Below are 17,472 nucleotides of genomic sequence, written 5' to 3'. Positions count from 1 at the left end.
TTTTTTTGGTTTTTCTCCGGTACCGGGAACCGAACTCACGACCTTGCGCATGCCAGGCAGGCGCTTTTGCCGCTGAGCTAAATCCCCAGCCCCCGTGTTCTTCATCTTGAAGTGGAGGAAAACCAGTCTGTAAGATTCTGTCTAAACATCTACTGTGTTTTCATGTAGAGCACCAGTTAGCATACTTTAAAGAACCAGATAATAAATATTTTAGGCGTATGATCTGTATCACAAATACAGTTTTTCCTTTATAGTGCAAAACTAGCTGTGGACAGTATATAAATAAGTGGACAAGCTGTGTTTCAATAAAAATTTATTTACAAACATAGACAGCAGGCCAAATTTGGCCTAAAGGTTATAGTTTGCCAACTCCTGATCTAGAAGAATAGTTTACACATACATCTACATAATGTAAATAAAATTGTACTGTGCTTTATTGAATAATACATTTTTTCTTTGCTTTCCCTCACAGCACGTTTGGATGTAACCAAGCAGAAAGATCTCAGTGGGTTTTATAGACACTTATTAAATCAAGCAGTCGGTGAAGAGGAAGTACCAAAATGCAGCTTCCGTGAAGCCAGGTGAGCAGTGACAGATGAAATATTTAGAAGAATGGTACTGTTAAATATTTTGTGCATATGAAGTGTGATCATTTTAATTGAAAGATAGATTGCAGCATTGTGTGTTGCACTGTCAGCCAACCTGACCTAGTTGGAATCTCTAGGAGTTTACATTTTATTAATTTTAGGACAGATACATTTACTTCAAGATTTTCTTTATTCTGCAATTCACAAAAATTACTGTAGTTTACATATAAACATTCTTAGCTGTTTCTAAAATCAAACTTAGTGCCTGGGGTAGGGGACAGTACTGGGGATTGAACCTTGTGCATATCTCTAACCCTGAGCTACGTACTTCTCCAACTGAGTTTAAATTCTTAATGTACAAAATTTCTGAATATTTAAGTGCTTTATGAATCTTACAAATAACCTTTTTTTTTCCATTACTGGGAATCGAACTCACGATCTTGCACTTGCCAGACAGGCACTGTGCCGCTGAGCTACATCCCCAGCCCCTCTTACAAATAACCTTAATGAAGAAGCAAAACCAAATTATGGTCATCTTTTTTAAACTGAAAGTATAGGTATCCTTTATGCCCTAGCACCATAAAATCATTACTGTCAGAAATAAGGAGAAATTTGAAATCAGGCATTATACAACATTGTTTATGCATGTTCAGATAATACATAAGTGTGGTTTGGGGGTTTTTTTTGTGTGTGTGAATAGACATAGCCTTCATGAAATACAGCTCATATATTAGAGGCCAAAATGGCACAGTCCAATACATAACTACTGGTAACTAAAATCTGTGCCAGGCATGCTGGCATACACCTGTCATCTCAGCACTCAGAAGGCTTATGCAGGAGAATCATCAGTTCAAGGCCAGCATGGGCTACATAGTGAGTTCAGGGCCAACCTAAACTACGTAGTAAGACCCATTCAATCAATCAGTCAATCAGTCAATCAATAAATAATCAAAGTAAAGAAAATCTAAACTTAGTCAACGCTAGCCACATTTCACATACTCAGCTAGCCATATTTGGCTAATGACTGCCATACTGGATAGCTCAGACATATACATTACTGTTTTATACACAATTCTGCTGCATTTCTGTTAAATAGTGCTGGCCTCAAAAGCAAAGCATCAGGATTTTTAAATAAAATGAGGTATTAATAGGTGATTGTCCCATAATTAATACAGTAGAAGGTAAAAAGGAGAAATTGTCCTCAACATGTATATGAGTAAACTTTTGAAAAGAAATATTCTGATTAGAAGATGTGAGTCTGTGTTGCTGGTGAAAAGGGGAGAGATGGGAGAATGGAATTAAGGGTGAGGAGAGGGAATCAGATTTTTATTGTCGATCCTCCTCACCCCCAACAGGTTTTGATTCCAGAATTGATGAGAGAAGTTTGAGTCTGAGAAAGGACATTTGAAGATTTAGCTTTTGAATGTAAATTATAATACATTATAACTTTCTAAAAGTTTTGTCTGTAATAATAGTGATACCATCCATGAAACTTCTTTAAAATGTAATCATCAGATTCCTAACTAGTAGTAGAGGAATAGTAAATGAGTACTTTAGCCAAGACAGTTCTGCCAGCAGTTACAAGAGAACCAGAGTTGTTGCACTGTTAGTGTGAGTGTTGTAATTAGTACGAATGAATGTGTAAGGTGATGGTGAAAGATTAATTAGTAATATTTAGGAGCCTGATACAGGGCCACACATCTCTAGTCCCAATTCTTGGGAAGATGAGCCAAAAGGATCACCTGAGCCCAGGGATTTAAAACCAGTCTGCATAGCATAGTGAAGGCCCATCTCAAAGGAAAGTAGAAGAAAGAAAAGAACATTTAATTTGCCACTATTTTGCTATGAAAGAATTATCTTCACATATGTCTAGGAGTGTTTTTAAAAGAAAGAAAAAAACATAGAATCACATACTTGAACTTTAACATAGAATCACAACTTGAACTTCGTGTTATGAAGAACTTAGATCCAGAACATATCTTCCTTTTCTCTGTTATTCTCTGTTTGTCTAGGCTTAGTAAAATATGCACATTCTATGGATCCCTACCTGAAGGTTTTATTGGTCCAATATAGGACAAATTTTCGTCTATTTCATTCTATAAATATTAAAAATGTGTGAATTGCTTGAAGATACTAGTTTACAAAGTAAACATCACATGTTTGCATTTGGATAATTAGATAGTATCTATAATAAGAGTTGTATTGATTTCACTGTTGAGAAAAACTATATGAACACTTTCTTGTAATTGATAATGTGACATTTTTTGTTTATAAAGTTCTGGAATAAAGGAAGAGAAATCAAGAGGTTACTCAGATGAAGTTAATTCAGAAAGCAGAATACCACAGGAGAGATGTGTTCTCCAAACTCATGCGATGGAGGAAAACCCAGATGCAGACAGTGATTTTGATACTAAGAGCAGTGAAGATGATGAAATGGAAGAAAATAAAGTGAAGTGCAGAAGGGCAAAGGTCACAGAGACTTCCAGGAATTATTCCAAGCATCTCAAGAACCAGACCCACTCAAGATCATCTAGTGAAGAAAGAAGGCATAGCGTCAAATACCACACCAAAAGTTCCAAGTCCAGAGATCATGAGAAAAGGGAAGATCAGCACCAAGACAGGCAGTCCAGAGACCAGGAGTACTATTATACTGACCGTGACAACAGAAAAGCAAAGGATTCTCACAAACCCAGAGAAGCCAGTCATAGAGATTCCCACTGGAAGAGGCATGAACAAGAAGATAAACCAAGGGGAGAGCAGAGAGAAAGAAATGACAGAGAATGGAAAAAAGATAAATATTCTTCAAGAGAACCAGAAAGAGACAGACAACGAAATGGTCATGACCGATACAGTGAGAGAGGTGGGGAGAAGGAAGAGAAGAGCAAAGAGAAGGAAGAACACGTGAAAGGAAGGAAGGAAAGATCTGAAAATCATGATAAATACAGAGATAGGGGAAAACAAGAAGTAAGTGTTCAGTCTTCAGAAAGAATTCACAGAAAAGAAGACAGATCAAATTCTAGAGCAAAGGAAGAGTTTCTTGACCATGAAAGAGCCAGCAAAATGAGAAATACGGAAAAGAACAAAGAAGGATACCAAGAAAAACCCTCTAGTTCTGAAGCATCACTGGGAGCAAAGCACAGACTCACAGAGGAAAGGCAAGAGCAGGGCAAAGAACAAGAAAGACCACCAGAGGCAGTGAGCAAATTTGCAAAGAGGAATAGTAAAGAAACTGTAATGTCAGCTCGAGACAGGTACTTGGCCAGGCAAATGGCACGGGCTAATGCAAAGACCTATATTGAGAAAGAAGATGATTAGTGACGGCGTCAACAGGAAGATCAGTGGAGGCACAGGACATTGTAATGCCTAAGACTTGTTTTGTGAAGGCGTAATGAAATGTGTTAGTTGAGGGAGAGTATTTAAAAATACATTTTCAAAATTTATTTTTTATTTAAGTCAAAAGTCAGTCTTTTAATCTTGACTGTTTAGAAATATGTATATATGTATGTATGTATATAATATTTCTTTATCAATACCATATTCTTGGTTGTATTCAAAAACCGTAAGTATGTCTACATCCCTGAAGGTACTTACTGAGGAAATTGGCTCCTGTGCAACCATTGAAAAGTAAACAGCTTTCCTAATAACGTTACTTTTGTTACAGTAGCTATTTTGTTTTATACATATTGTATTTCAGGTAAAAATATGTAAAAATTTGGAAAATCGTTATACTTTATGCTCTGATACTTGTATTAAAGTGTAAAATGTAGCTCATGTATGTTGTCTAACTTTTCAACCCAGACTTGGTTTAAATAAAAATAAAAAATAGTGATATACTTGTACTTTAATGCTTTTATTTTAAAAGTAATTTCACAATTCCTTTTATTGTTGTATTTAGTAAAATTTTAATTTGTAATTCTGCCAGGCTTGGTGGTGCATTCTTGTAATCCCAGTGCTCGGGAGGCGGAGGCAGGAGGATCGTTGTGAGTTCAAGACCAGCCTGGGCTACAAAGTGAGCTCAAGGCCAGCCTGAACTGCAGAGCAAGACCCTGTCTCAAAAAGACAAAAAAAAAAAAAGTTTTTAATTTGTAGTTCTGAAACCTTGACAAGTTATTAAATTGGTTATATATATAAATCTAGACTAAGGATGAAAAGATAGAGACATTTAACCTAAATAAAATTAAATAAAGATTGAGGTGGCCTATTTTTGAACATGTTTTGTGTACTTTAGAAAGAGTGCAACTTCTTACAAGTTCCACTTGTATATACACATAAACTAGAATTACTAAATCTTTGAAACATAACATAGAAAATTATACACTGTAAATTTATTGATGGGGAATGGATGAATGCTATGGAGACAGCAATTGTCTTAATAGGTCTTCTCATGAAGAAAATGTTGTTTATACTCCACGATGCTTTTTAGATTTAGCATTCATATGTCATAATACCTTTAAAAACCAAGAAGACAAAGTAACAAGATTGCCCAGATCTCCTGACACAGTAAATACCAGTCACTCATCCCAGTGATATAAAGTAGATCATTGACGGTCATTGATGGTGACAAGTTCTGAAAAGCCCCAACTTACACAGAGAAAGCAGCATACTGTAACTATGGGAACACAGATGAGGTAGGGTGAGATCATGGAATACCACAAGTGACAGGCTAAAACTCTTAAACTTTGGTAGTAAGTACAGTTTCTTCATTAGAATTGTGTCATAACTGGACTTGTGCATTTGGAAAATTAATTTGAGTATAGTGTGCAAGATAGTCTAGGGAGAGATTGTGTCAAGGAGATTTGATAAGCTGACAGTTTCCCTCTCCAGAAATTCAGAGACTTTCACAAAGGAGTTTGAATAGATAGGGAAAGCTGTAGATTACTTTTATTAACCTACTTAGTTTGATGACATGTATCAGTAAGAAACTAAAAATTGGGTTTTTTCTGTCACCTTCCCCAGATAAACTGATGTTTTTGCCTCAGCAACCCCACCCTTCCTTTCCTGAAAACAGCATCTTGATTTTCTTTACTCTTGGTCCAGGGGTTCAAATGGGGCAGAAAAGATGACTCAAGTCAAACCAACCCTGGAACTGTGAGAACATAAAAAGTTATTTTCCACTTGTGGCAGAATGCCTGACCGGCTGATAGACAAGTACCAGTTACTCATCCCAGTGATATAAAGTGGTATTCTATGAAGCTTACACACAGCAATGAGATAGGGAAACAAGGAACATAATGAATTTGCAGAGAGAAAATGCACCCGTTTCAAAAAGAAATTACCCACAGCACATAGGATTTTAACCCCTTCCCAGCCTACTCCCTTGTCTTTGAGTTCCAGCACCATAGATTAGTTTTGCTTGTTTCCTAGGCCCTCCACAAAATTTTCTCCATTCCGTTATTGATGGACTTTAGATTGCTTGAGCTTAGGGCTAATGCTTCCAGGAACATTCTTGTACTTGTTTCTTAGTAAATACACACATATGTTACTTGATTCCTACGAATAGAATTGCTGATTAAGTAGGCAAATACTTGGCTTTAATAGCTATATTAAAATACACCAGTGTAGGAGAGTCTCGAGTGGTCCATGTTTTGCTTTTGTTTGGTATTCATCTTTTGCTTCTGGTGGGTATCGCAGGTTTTATTTTGTTGTTCCTTGATGAAGGTTGTAACATACTCCATTTCTTTTGGGGGTATAGAGGTTGTCAGTCTGCCTTTCTTAATGACTTGTATAGGTCCTTTATGCATTTCTCCCTGTGGCTTGCCTTTTTGCTCTCTAAATGGTGTCTTAATGAACAGAAACCTCTAATATTTATATATAAAATTTATGATTCAGTTAATAAAATTTATGGTTGCACTAGATACATTTCAAGTGCTCAGTCACATAGTAGTTAGCTACCACACCAAACAGAACAGTGGATTTACAGGACATTTCTATTGCACAAAGTTCAGTGGACATCACTTGTACTTTTTACATTTAGGTCTACAGTGTGCCTGGGATTAACTTTTAATGTAAGAGGAATTAAGATTTATTTTTTTACAGTCAGTCATGGTAGTACACACTTGTAATCCCAGCGCTCTGGGAGGCCGAGGCAGGAGGATCACAAATCAGTGCCTTAGTGAGTTCCTGTCTCTTGAAACTGTAAGTATGTTTTATATGTCATCTGTGTACATAATATGTCTCAGTAATAAACATTTTTATGTTCTTAAAGCTTTTGAGCATATGAATAAGAGTTGGTTCTCTTGGTTAATCTTAAGGTGTTTCTACAGAAAACCTATGTAGAGGCCTGGTGATTGGGTGAATGGCTTATTCACAAAACATCAGAATTTTAATGTATTATTTGGATTAGTATAAGGGACTTATCATTTTACGTGTTAAACATATAAGGTCTAAGAAAATTACTTAAAATTTGAATTGGTAAACACCTGTTCCTCTGACCAACTTTTAGTAAGATAGGAATGACTCAAAATACCTTAGTTTTTCTCCTTCATGTCCTTGTTTATCCTTACATCAGTCATACCAAATGTGGTAAAACCTTGATTTGCAAGCATAATTCATTCCAGAAAAGCATGTATTCTAAAGCAGTTGTGTATCAAACCAGATTTCTCCATAAGAAACAATCAAAACCCAGATGATTCATTCTACAACCCAAAATACTCATATAGAAATGATTACAGTACTGTAGTGCAAAATAATAAAATACAAAATACAAAGAAAAACTTGCACTTACCTTTGAAAAACTTGGTGGCTGGTATGAGGGAGATGAGGTTTACTGTGTAAGACAACTTTTATTACCACTAATGGAATCACTGCTATCTGTTGCCTCAGTAGAATCCTTTCATGCAACTTCAACAAGGAACCTATCTAATGACACTTTGTTTTGCTTCCTTTTGAAGACTGTGCAAATGTAACATTGCAGTATCATTAAACAGATCAATTGCTTGCATTCCTATAGTCTTTTGGGGATGGTGCTTTTCTATAAAATTTTTCACTTTCCCACATTTTACACATCTCCCTAATCTTCGCAGTGAGGAATTCCTCCACCTTTTTTGTCCTCTGCAGACATGAGCTCCATAACCTCTTAGTGTTGGGAGATGATCACCGCAATCCTGGAGGGAAGTGGAGAACCGTGAGCTCAGTTGTGATCATGTTACATTCAGCATCAGTTACTAATTGCAAAACATTGCTCATTTAGCAAGTTAAAATGTATTAGAAATATTTGTTCATCTTATGGAACACTTGCAGAACAAGTTATAATCCAAGGTCTTAATGTGCATAGTACTGTTTTGTGCTGTCTTCTTATATACTGGATGCTTTACTGGGAATACAGTGCTTTTGCCTCTTTTTTTTTTTTTTTTTTCTGTGTTTGAGAGACAGGGTCTCACTGTGCAGTTCAGACTGGCCTTGAGCTCACCACGTAGCCCAGGCTGACCTCGAACTTGCAGTGATCCTCCTGCTTCAGCCTCCCGAGTGCTGGGATTGCAGGCATGCCCCACCATGCCCAGCTTGCCTCTTTATTTTTAAAAGAGCTGAAATATCATTGCCTCCAGAAAGCCCCTCTAACACCCTTTTTGGTTTCCACAACACGCTCATGTTCCTTCGCATTCTGTGCTTTTTCTAACAGCATTATAATAGTGTGTCAGTTTGTGGACAAAGATCCCATATTATTTAACTTTGTGTGCCTTCTTCAGTCCCCTCGGAGATCTGGAAGAGGATTCCTGGCTCCCCACACTCACACTTGAGTGGCTCACGTTGGACCCCAAAGGAAGGAAGATGCAGTCTCTGCCTAATTCCAGTAAGACCCCTGGGGGTACCCCAGTTAGTCTGTCAGTCCTGCTCAGTTTGAGCAGAAGGAGAGGCTGATCAACTATCATTAATCAGGACCACCCTCAAGAGGACGGGGTTAGAATGTTTAACCTCTGAGTGCCTGTTAAGTGAGTGTGAGTGAGTGGAATGGATAATGTGAGCAATATGCCGCTCCATCTGTGCACCAAGACTGGGAAGCACTGGTTGCAGTGGCCGATGGGGCCCTCATTTGCCGTTCTGTGGTGATCAACATATGGCCTGAAACCCTCTAACTAAATTGCGCCTAGCTTCCCGCAAGGGGTGCAACTAGGTGGGCATCTGAATGGTCTCTTTCTCTGAGGTGCACCCACTTTTTGTTGCACCATCATTCAAGGGTACACAACACTTACATAGGAAATCAGAGATGGGAACTAATTAGTCAAAACCCAGTCCCTGACTGCAGGAAAGAGGCTTTTACAGGATTAAAAATGAAACCAAACCACTTCCTGCATCTCTGCCATCAAGGAAAAGGAAAAAAGAGGCCCATTCTTTCTGAGAATTCCCCCTTGGCACCCTTATCAGCTGCTGCAGTTGCTGCCAACAGTTCCACCCCGACTCCTGACTCATCTGCTTCTAGCCAACTGAACCAGTTCTAGTTCGATCAGCCATTGCCTGCATTTAGCCACAGAGGACCCTCTGGAGACATACCTATCCTGGTCAGATAACATCATCTAATGCCTACCTGAGATGACAGTCAACAATTCCTTTGGAGTTCCACATTTTGACTGAGATAAAATTGGACTGTCAGCCCTGACAAATAAATTGCCATGGTCTTTCCCAAAGGTTGCCCCATTTAGAAGTATAAAATCAAACACTTAAAGACATCAAAGAGGGGGGACAAAAAGCCCATCAACCACTGTTACCCAGAAACCTGATAGACTGCCCTGCCTCTGGCTAAAGATAAGACCTATGGATGCTAAAAAAATAGATACCCCTTCAGATTAAGACTGTTCAAAAGCTTTAACCTGGATCAGATGACAACTCCATCATGACAACGGACCTACGCAGGCTGGCTTCTCAGACTTCACAGCCCAAGACTGATGGCAGACCTCATGCCTTAGCTGACCAATGTGCTTGCTGCAAACAGTTTGGACACTGGAAAGACCAATGCCCCCTCCATCTGTGGGGCACAAAGAAATCCAACTATCCAGACCCACCTCACCTAGAATCTCTCCTTGCCCTGTCAGAACTGGCTGGATAGGACAGACTGGGCTCTATCAAATTGGGCCCCCAAGAGTCCACAGTCACTGCAAAAGGTAGGAACAAAGCTGTGACTTTCCTAGTAGACAATGGAACAGAATTCTCTGCCTTCAAAAGTTCCCTCTGTCAAAAAGTTACCATCACAGGGGCAACTGGGCTCTTGCTTCTTGCCCATTCTGCCAGGCATGAACTTGCAGCCTGGGAGGACATCTCACCAAACATAAATTCCAGTCAGCCTCCCTCTCATTTAACCCTACACTTTTCTGAGAGGAAGATGATGCCTGTGTCAGCCTGAGACAGTAACCGCAATCCTGAAATTCTAAAAACTCTCCTCCCAGAGGTATGAGTTAAGACTCCAGGCCTAACTGCCAACCATGCTCCAGCCATACCTGAGCTGCCTAGTTTGGGATCCTGATGGACTGTTAATCACCTTGGAACACCCCTCCCAGTAAAAATGCCCAATGGAGATTACTGACCAGTGCAAGATCTCTGTGCCATCAACACAGCCATCACCTTGCACTCTGTGCTTCTGGACCCATATACCCTTTTTGGACTGTTCTAGATTTAAAGGATATCTTCCTCTTGCCAGTTGCTCCCATAAGCCTCTTCAACTGGGAAAATCCTGAGACAAAAGGCCAGCTTACTTGGACTCAATCTCCCACTATTTTCAGGGAGGCTCAGACAATGGATTTGGCCAAGCCACCAGCACCTTTTCTCTGAGACAGCCTGTTTCTCTGTCCTTTCCAGCTGTCACAGCCCCCAAGCAAACAGTATGGACTGTCAGACTGCTAAAATACCTCTCCTGCCTGTAAAGCCAGTTCAGGATCTCAGCTCACAGTGCTGCCACAATTGCTCTCCATATACATTGTCTCAGTCTTCTGCCACTCACTGCCTACTGGTACACTGTCTGGACCTAAAGAATGCCTTTTTCTGCCTTTGACTGGCTCCTCTCAGCCAGCCCCTCTGCAAAGACCCGAGTTCTGAACTCAAAAGTCAACTGGACTCAACCTCCCAGGGGTCCAATCCCAGCAAAACATCACTGTATTTCTGATTAATGACACCCAACCTGCCTACTGGAAAGGCACAAAAGCTCTGCTGGCAATATCTGGCAGAAACTGATTACAAGAAAGAAATCGAATTTCTTGGAGCTGCCGGCTTCTATAGAATCTGAATCTTTGAGTTCACAAAAACAATTATGCTTACTCAGACTGTCAGCCCCTGGGACTGCCCAGTGACCTACCTCTGCAAATACTTGGATCCACTCGCTAAAGGCTGCCTTCTGTCTTAGCCATTGCACTCTAATAGCCACTGTCCTTCTAATCAAGAAAGCTGACAGACTCACCTTGGGCTGAGACCTAACTTTCCAGGTGCCACATGCTGTACTGGACCTCCTGAATAACTGTGGATCACTCAGTCCTTCCGTGTATCTGCCCCCGAACTGGGCCCAGCAGACCATGACTGAATAATAACCCCCCTGACAGATGCTGAGTACACCCTGTTTATGGATGGAAGTAGCTCTGTTAGACATGGAGTCTGACAGGTAAATATACTGTAGTCACTTTGGACAAAGTTATTTTAGTCAAAGCTCTCCTGCTACTGCTACCTGCTGCTGTTTGAAAACCTGCCACCAGCAACAGCAAACCTGTGCTCCTAAGCCCTCTCTGGGAATCTGATCGACTGAAACATCAACCCCAGCCAGAAAAACTTTATCTGGTACTCCCAAAAAACTTTACCTGGTACTCCCAGAAGCTCCATCTTAATCAGAGCCAGACCTGCCCACACCATATGTTCTTCAAGCTCAAACTACAGTGCTGGAACCCATACCCCTACAGCTAGCTCAGGCATCAGCTTTTGTGTCACTGACCCTGACCTCCCCCCATTTAAAAATATACAGATAGTTTTAGTGCTCATCTACACCCACTCAGGAGGGCCTGAGGCATTCCCTACCCAAGCTGAGAGGACAATAAAAGTTTGTAGGGTCCTGCTATAAAAAATCATCCCTGGATATGGCCTACCCTTGATCATTGGCAGCAACAAGGGGCCTGCATTTGTAGCAGAAATAACTAAATAAAAACTACATACAACATGTAGGCCATAAGCTCTTAAAAAGTTGAAAAATAAAACATAATCCTATAGAAACAGCTTGTAACTAGCTCCACAAAAGTTTAGCTAAAAGATCAGCTATACCTCTAGGCACTCCTGCATACACATATACCCTAGATGCATATTAACTACCTGTACAAGTTTCAGGAATCCAGCTTTAGATACACCATTCCAGAGTTCTGGAAAATTTACCCAGACTATACAGCTCCTCTGGGGCTCGATCTGAAGAGACAACTCACTGAAAACCCTGCTGTGGAGGCTGAGCAGTCCACACATGGCTGAAGCCTGAGGATACCATTCACAGGATTGCTCCATACCTCAATGCATTACTCCCCTTGATTTTTGTGCCTTTTCAGGCTGCTTACCCCTCTCCTTGCTTTGTCTTAACTCTATAGATGATTGCCTCAAGAGAATAGAAGATAACCAGTAAGGCTTTTATAAAGATTTGACAAGCGTCCAAAGCACATTGGACACTCACCTAGATCAGATTAACTGCTTCACTCCCATGTAAGAGTCAACTAGGGTAGAAATCCTACAACAAGGAAAACAAACCACAGACTCCTGGTTGGAAGTTTCAGTCTTGGGGTCCTTGGCTAGGGCCCATCCTAAGACTATTGACAGCTCCAATGTTATTGCTTGTAGTTGGGCCTTGTCTCAGAAGATCACATAAAACATGCACAGCAAAGATTTGCTGGGAAAACTGAGAGGGTGGAAATGCAGCAGAAGATGCCCTCTACCCACAGCCAGTATACTTCAGTTTGTCAGTTGCCCAGGTAAACGTTCCTGTTCCAGTTCTGCTTGCTTCTGATCTCTTGGAAATGGCTGGTCACTGTGATGCGTAGTGTATAAACCAATCCCCAACTGACAAGCCATTCTACCTCTGTACTTCCCACTTGCTTATCCCACAGAAACCCTAAACCACCAGAGATCAGGGCCTGGTATCTTGGGAATGATCCCAATCAGTGCCTGTCAATGTAAATAAATCTGCCTCCAAATCCTGGATGTCATTTTGGTGTTTCTTTTTGCCAAGGCAGCATCACTTCATAAATTAATGTAAATTCAGTGCTATGGTTAGTCTCTTCCAAAATTCATAAAATTTAATCCCCATTATGAGATAATGGGACCGTTAGGAGGTAACATGATTAGGCCTCTGCCCCTGTGATGAATAGGTTATCTGAAGAATGGGTCTGTTCTAAACAATTTGTCTAGGTTTCTTGCAAACTCCCTTTCATAAGGTGATGCCTTGTGCTGCCTTGGGACTCTGCCAGCAAGAAAGGTGATCAGTCACCAGATGGAACCCCTTGACCTTGCACCAGATCTATCAAAATAAATGTTTCTTGATAACTTATCCAGTCTGCGGTATCATGTTATTAGGAGCAGGAATCTAATAAAGCAATTTGTAGTTTAAAATGTTTGTGAGGCACTCTGATACACTTAGCTGAGACTTGGAAATGTTAGGTCTAACACTTAGTTATCTGCATAACCTTGGGCAAAGTGATTTCTCTGAGTTTTAGTTTTCTCATCTGTAAAAGGGAGATAATAAAGCATCCCCCTCATAGGACTGGTGTGAATATTTCTTGAAACTGTGTGTGTAATGCTGTGCCTGACACTCCTCATTAGTATTTATCATCACTGTTATCTTATCATGACTGCCTATAAGGAAATAGACCAGTAATGTAGAATGACTTAGGTGAGGTTACTTAGCTTGACTTACTCAGCCTTACTGGCTGAGAAAGGATTTGAACCTTGTCCTCACAGTCCTATTTGGTGTTTCTTTCTATGTTTGAGTTTTAGCAAAATGTCTGACATTTATCTAGCACTCAGCTAGATAAGTGGCATGAGATTTGATGTATTCAGTAACTAGAAAGCTATGTGCCAGATGTACTAAATTCTTACTGTGTTGAGGAGACATTAGATCTATGGGTGTAACCTACAGGAGAGAACTTACCCAGCAAATAAGCGTGAGACTCAGTTTAAACACCAGTGCAAGGTCCTCTACACACATGCAAAAGATGTCTTAGTCCCTTTGTGCTGCTGTAATGAATTTACAAATAACAAGTTTGTTTTTCACCATTCCAGAGACTAAGTCCAAGATTAAGGCACTGGCACAGTCCTATGTCTTATATTGTGAGGGTCCTATTCCCTTGATGGTATCTTGCTCACCTAACAGAAGAAGAGGCATACAAGGGCCTAAACTGGTTCCCACCAGCTGAAGAAGGCAGACCCCTCATACCTTACTTTCTAAAAAGGCACCAGGTCTTTTAGGGGGCACGGGAATTGAACTCAGGACCTCTCACTTGCCAGGCAGGTGATGCACCACTGAGCTAAATCCCACCCCCCTTTAATGGTTATGGGGATTGAACCCTGGGCCTTGTAATGAGCTATTTCCCCAGCCATGTATTTTTTGAGACAGTCTTAATAAGCTGCCCATGCTGAACTCAACTCAGAGATCCTCCTGTCTCAGCCTCCCAAATAGTAGAGATTACAGGATTAAGTTCCCATATGAATTTTGGAGGGGATGCAGTCAAACTATAGCAGAACCCGGAACCTTAAAGAATTAAAGTGGTAGCCAAAAAAGTTGGAGGTTTTGGAAAGTTTAGAAATATATACCTTATTACTGGAGTTTTTACCTTAGAAGATATTTGGTCCAAACTTTGTCCATCCCACCACATTGCTCATCCCTTCTTCACACTACCTCTTCTTTTACCCAAGTGGTGTTATAGTGGGTTAAAAAACACCCTGAATATATTTTTCTAATGAAAATATATACTTTAGCATAACAGTAGTGGCTGTGCATCTCAGTAGCTGCTATGGGGGAATACAGGAAGCAGTCTGTGTTCAGCCACTTGGTGGCAAGATGTGTGCATGTATGTCATAGTGTAAATGGGTGCGTTTTACCCATGTTACACACTGTGTTACATTTTTGTGTATTTATAATTTTTATTACATGTTTTTATCTTTCTTGTAGAATTAGCCCATCTCAGTATACTGTCACATGAAAACCCACTTTTACAACTTTGGGAAGAGGTTGAAATGTGTCATCAGATGATTCAGCTGCCGATGATGACTTAGATCATGTATACCACAGAAGTTAGCAAGATCTGAAAGATACAGAAGTACAGAATGAAGACCTTCACTCAGATGAGGAAGAAAACAGTAATGTAAAAATATTTTAGTGAAAATGCTACAAAATGGTCACATACACCTGAACAATCTAACGTTAGGATTAGGTCAGAAAATGTTATTGGGTTCTTGCCAGGGGAAAACCTATTGGACAGAATGCCAGTACAGTGATTCAGTGTTGGAAATTTTTTGTAACAGATAGGCTACAAGATATTTTGAAATACAGTAATAATGAAATACAAGTAAAACATTCTATATGCATAATAGTAACACTCAAAAGTATATTTATCATGACATCTCACTATCTGAACTGAAAGCCTTCACAGCAGGGCTCTGTCATTCTAATAGAATCTAAAGGATTTATGGAGAAGTGACAGAAGTGGCATTGAGATTTTTAGAACAATAATACTCAAGAGATTTAGTTTCTCTCAAAAATACTTACTTTTCTTTCTTTCTTTTTTTTCATGCCTATATTTTGACGACAAAAAGACCCACCAAGAGCTAGGCATGTTGGTACACACCTGTAATCCCAGCACTCAGGAGGCTGAGACAGGAGGATCACCACAAGTGTGAGGACAGCCTGGGCTAATATAGCAAGGCTCTATCTTAAAAAAAAAAGACCCACCAAGAAAGAAAAATTTAAAAATCTGGCAATTTGATTGTAATTTGCTCATTTTTTGAAAGATTTGTTGTGAACTGTCTTTCAATATATGACAGTTGATAAACAACTTGCATCATTTCGTGGTTGTTGAAGGTTTTTTAAAATATGTACCAAATAACCTTTCAAAATAGGTGTAAAAATATATGCCCTGGTAGATATGAAGACATTTTACACCTTGAATTTAGAAATTTGTCCTGGAACTCAGTCACCAGGTCTTTATTTGTGCAGTAATAACCATATGACTTTGAGAATAGATTTGTTGCACCTATTTCAAAAAGTAACCTATGTGGGGCTGGGGATTTAGCTCAGCGGCAAAGCGCCTGCCTGGCAAGCGCAAGGTTGTGAGTTCGGTTCCCAGTACCAGAGAAAAACCAAAAAAAAAAAGTAACCATATGTCACAGGACATATAGTTCACCAGTTAACCACTGATGACCACTTTTTTTTTTCTAAAACAAAAAAAAAAGGAGCAAAAAACAAAAAACCACTTTTTTTTTTCTAAAACAAAAAAAAAAAGGAGCAAAAAACAAAAAACGCTAATTGAGCAGCACAAGAACTAGTCACAAGAACAAAGTGGAGATTCCTGAAAAGATGTTTCAAGTTCACAGTAGAAAAATGTAAAGGGTGTGGTGGTGCTCGCCTGTAATCCCAGCACTCAAGAGGCCGAGACAGGAGGATCACTGCAAGTTTAAGACCAGCCCGGGCTACATAGTGAGTGCAAAACTAGCCTGAACTACATGGTGAGATGCTGTCTCAAAACACACACACACACAATACAGAAATGTACAGTACGGATTGGATTTCAGAAAGACACCTTGAATTTCATTGTCCTCATATATGATGAAGAAAAAGTAGTATTGACACTGTCAACAATACACCATAATGGATAGAGAAGCTGATGTTTATTCTACATATTCATTACATACTAAAAATTTAATATTTTATTTTATTGATATATTCTCCTGTTAAGTACACATTATTTAATATAATAAAACTCATTAAATTAAAATTAATAATTAAATTAATAATTAAATAATTAAAATAATTAAATTAATAATTAAATTAAATTAAATTAATAATTCACCCATAGAAATACTCCTAAAAAATAAACATGGACATTATAAACCCCATGATGTACCTTTTCAAAAAATTTACCGGGCCGGGGATATAGCTCTGCAGCACAAGCCCTTGCCTGGCAAGCGCAAGGTCCTGAGTTCGATTCCCGGTACCCACAAGAAAAAAAATAATTTACCATTTAAGAACCATGGTTACTTAGACTGTGACTGTAACTATTAACACAGACTACTTTTCTTGCCTTCTCATCATTCTTTCCCTCCCTATTCAGTCCAAAAGCTGTTGGATTGGGGCTGAGCAAGGTAGTGCTCTCACGGCCCAGAGCGGGATGCCACAGGAACAGTGAGGAAGAACATTGCGTAGGAACAGCCTGCACGGTGCATTAGCTCAAACAAAAGCAAGAAGAATGTCACCGTGAGGTGCTGGAGCCCAAATCGGGTAGGAAAGCAGCCATGCAGTGGGTGGCAGTGGGGACTGCTCAGCAAGGGTTGTCAGCCTGAGCAAACAGAAGACATTTTCATGTGGTGGGTGAGGAGCAGTCTCAGCCTGAGGTGTCAGAACCTGAATCAGATGAAGGTGCCTCTGTGTAGAGGGCAGTGGGAGCAGTAATAGAATAGTGCATACACACAGGGATACTGCTCATGTAAGTAAATATATCAAAGATTGTGGGAGGTAGGAAGTTTTCTGGTTTATTGATTTTTTTGTTTGTTTGTTTGTTTTTGGTACCAGGAATCAAACTCAGGACCTTGCACTTGCCAGGCAGGTACTGTGCCACTGAGCTATATCCCTAGCCCAAGGTAGGGAGTTTTATAGAGCAAAATCATGAGGTGGGTATAAGATGAGGCAAGACTACGATCAACCAATAAGATTACAAGTGTAGCTGCTTAG

At 39.8% G+C, this 17,472-nt stretch overlaps 1 protein-coding gene across 3 annotated transcripts in view; it reads left to right on the top strand.

The window, feature by feature from the left end:
- Nsrp1 (nuclear speckle splicing regulatory protein 1) overlaps positions 1–4,426 on the top strand; it is a 50,052-nt gene extending 45,626 nt beyond the window's left edge. For all 3 annotated transcript variants that reach the window (XM_005402665.2, XM_005402666.2, XM_013503523.1), the window contains 2 exons: positions 473–581; positions 2,864–4,426. In XM_005402665.2, coding sequence (XP_005402722.1) covers positions 473–581; positions 2,864–3,902 — 1,148 coding nt within the window. In that variant the 3' untranslated portion in view covers positions 3,903–4,426. The remainder of the gene's footprint in view (positions 1–472; positions 582–2,863) is intronic.
- The last annotated feature ends 13,046 nt before the right edge of the window (positions 4,427–17,472 follow it).

Source organism: Chinchilla lanigera, unplaced genomic scaffold, assembly GCF_000276665.1.
Source record: "Chinchilla lanigera isolate Chin_1 unplaced genomic scaffold, ChiLan1.0 scaffold00080, whole genome shotgun sequence".
In the NCBI taxonomy this organism is placed as follows: domain Eukaryota; kingdom Metazoa; phylum Chordata; class Mammalia; order Rodentia; family Chinchillidae; genus Chinchilla; species Chinchilla lanigera.
This window is presented reverse-complemented; position numbering and strand designations above follow the sequence as displayed.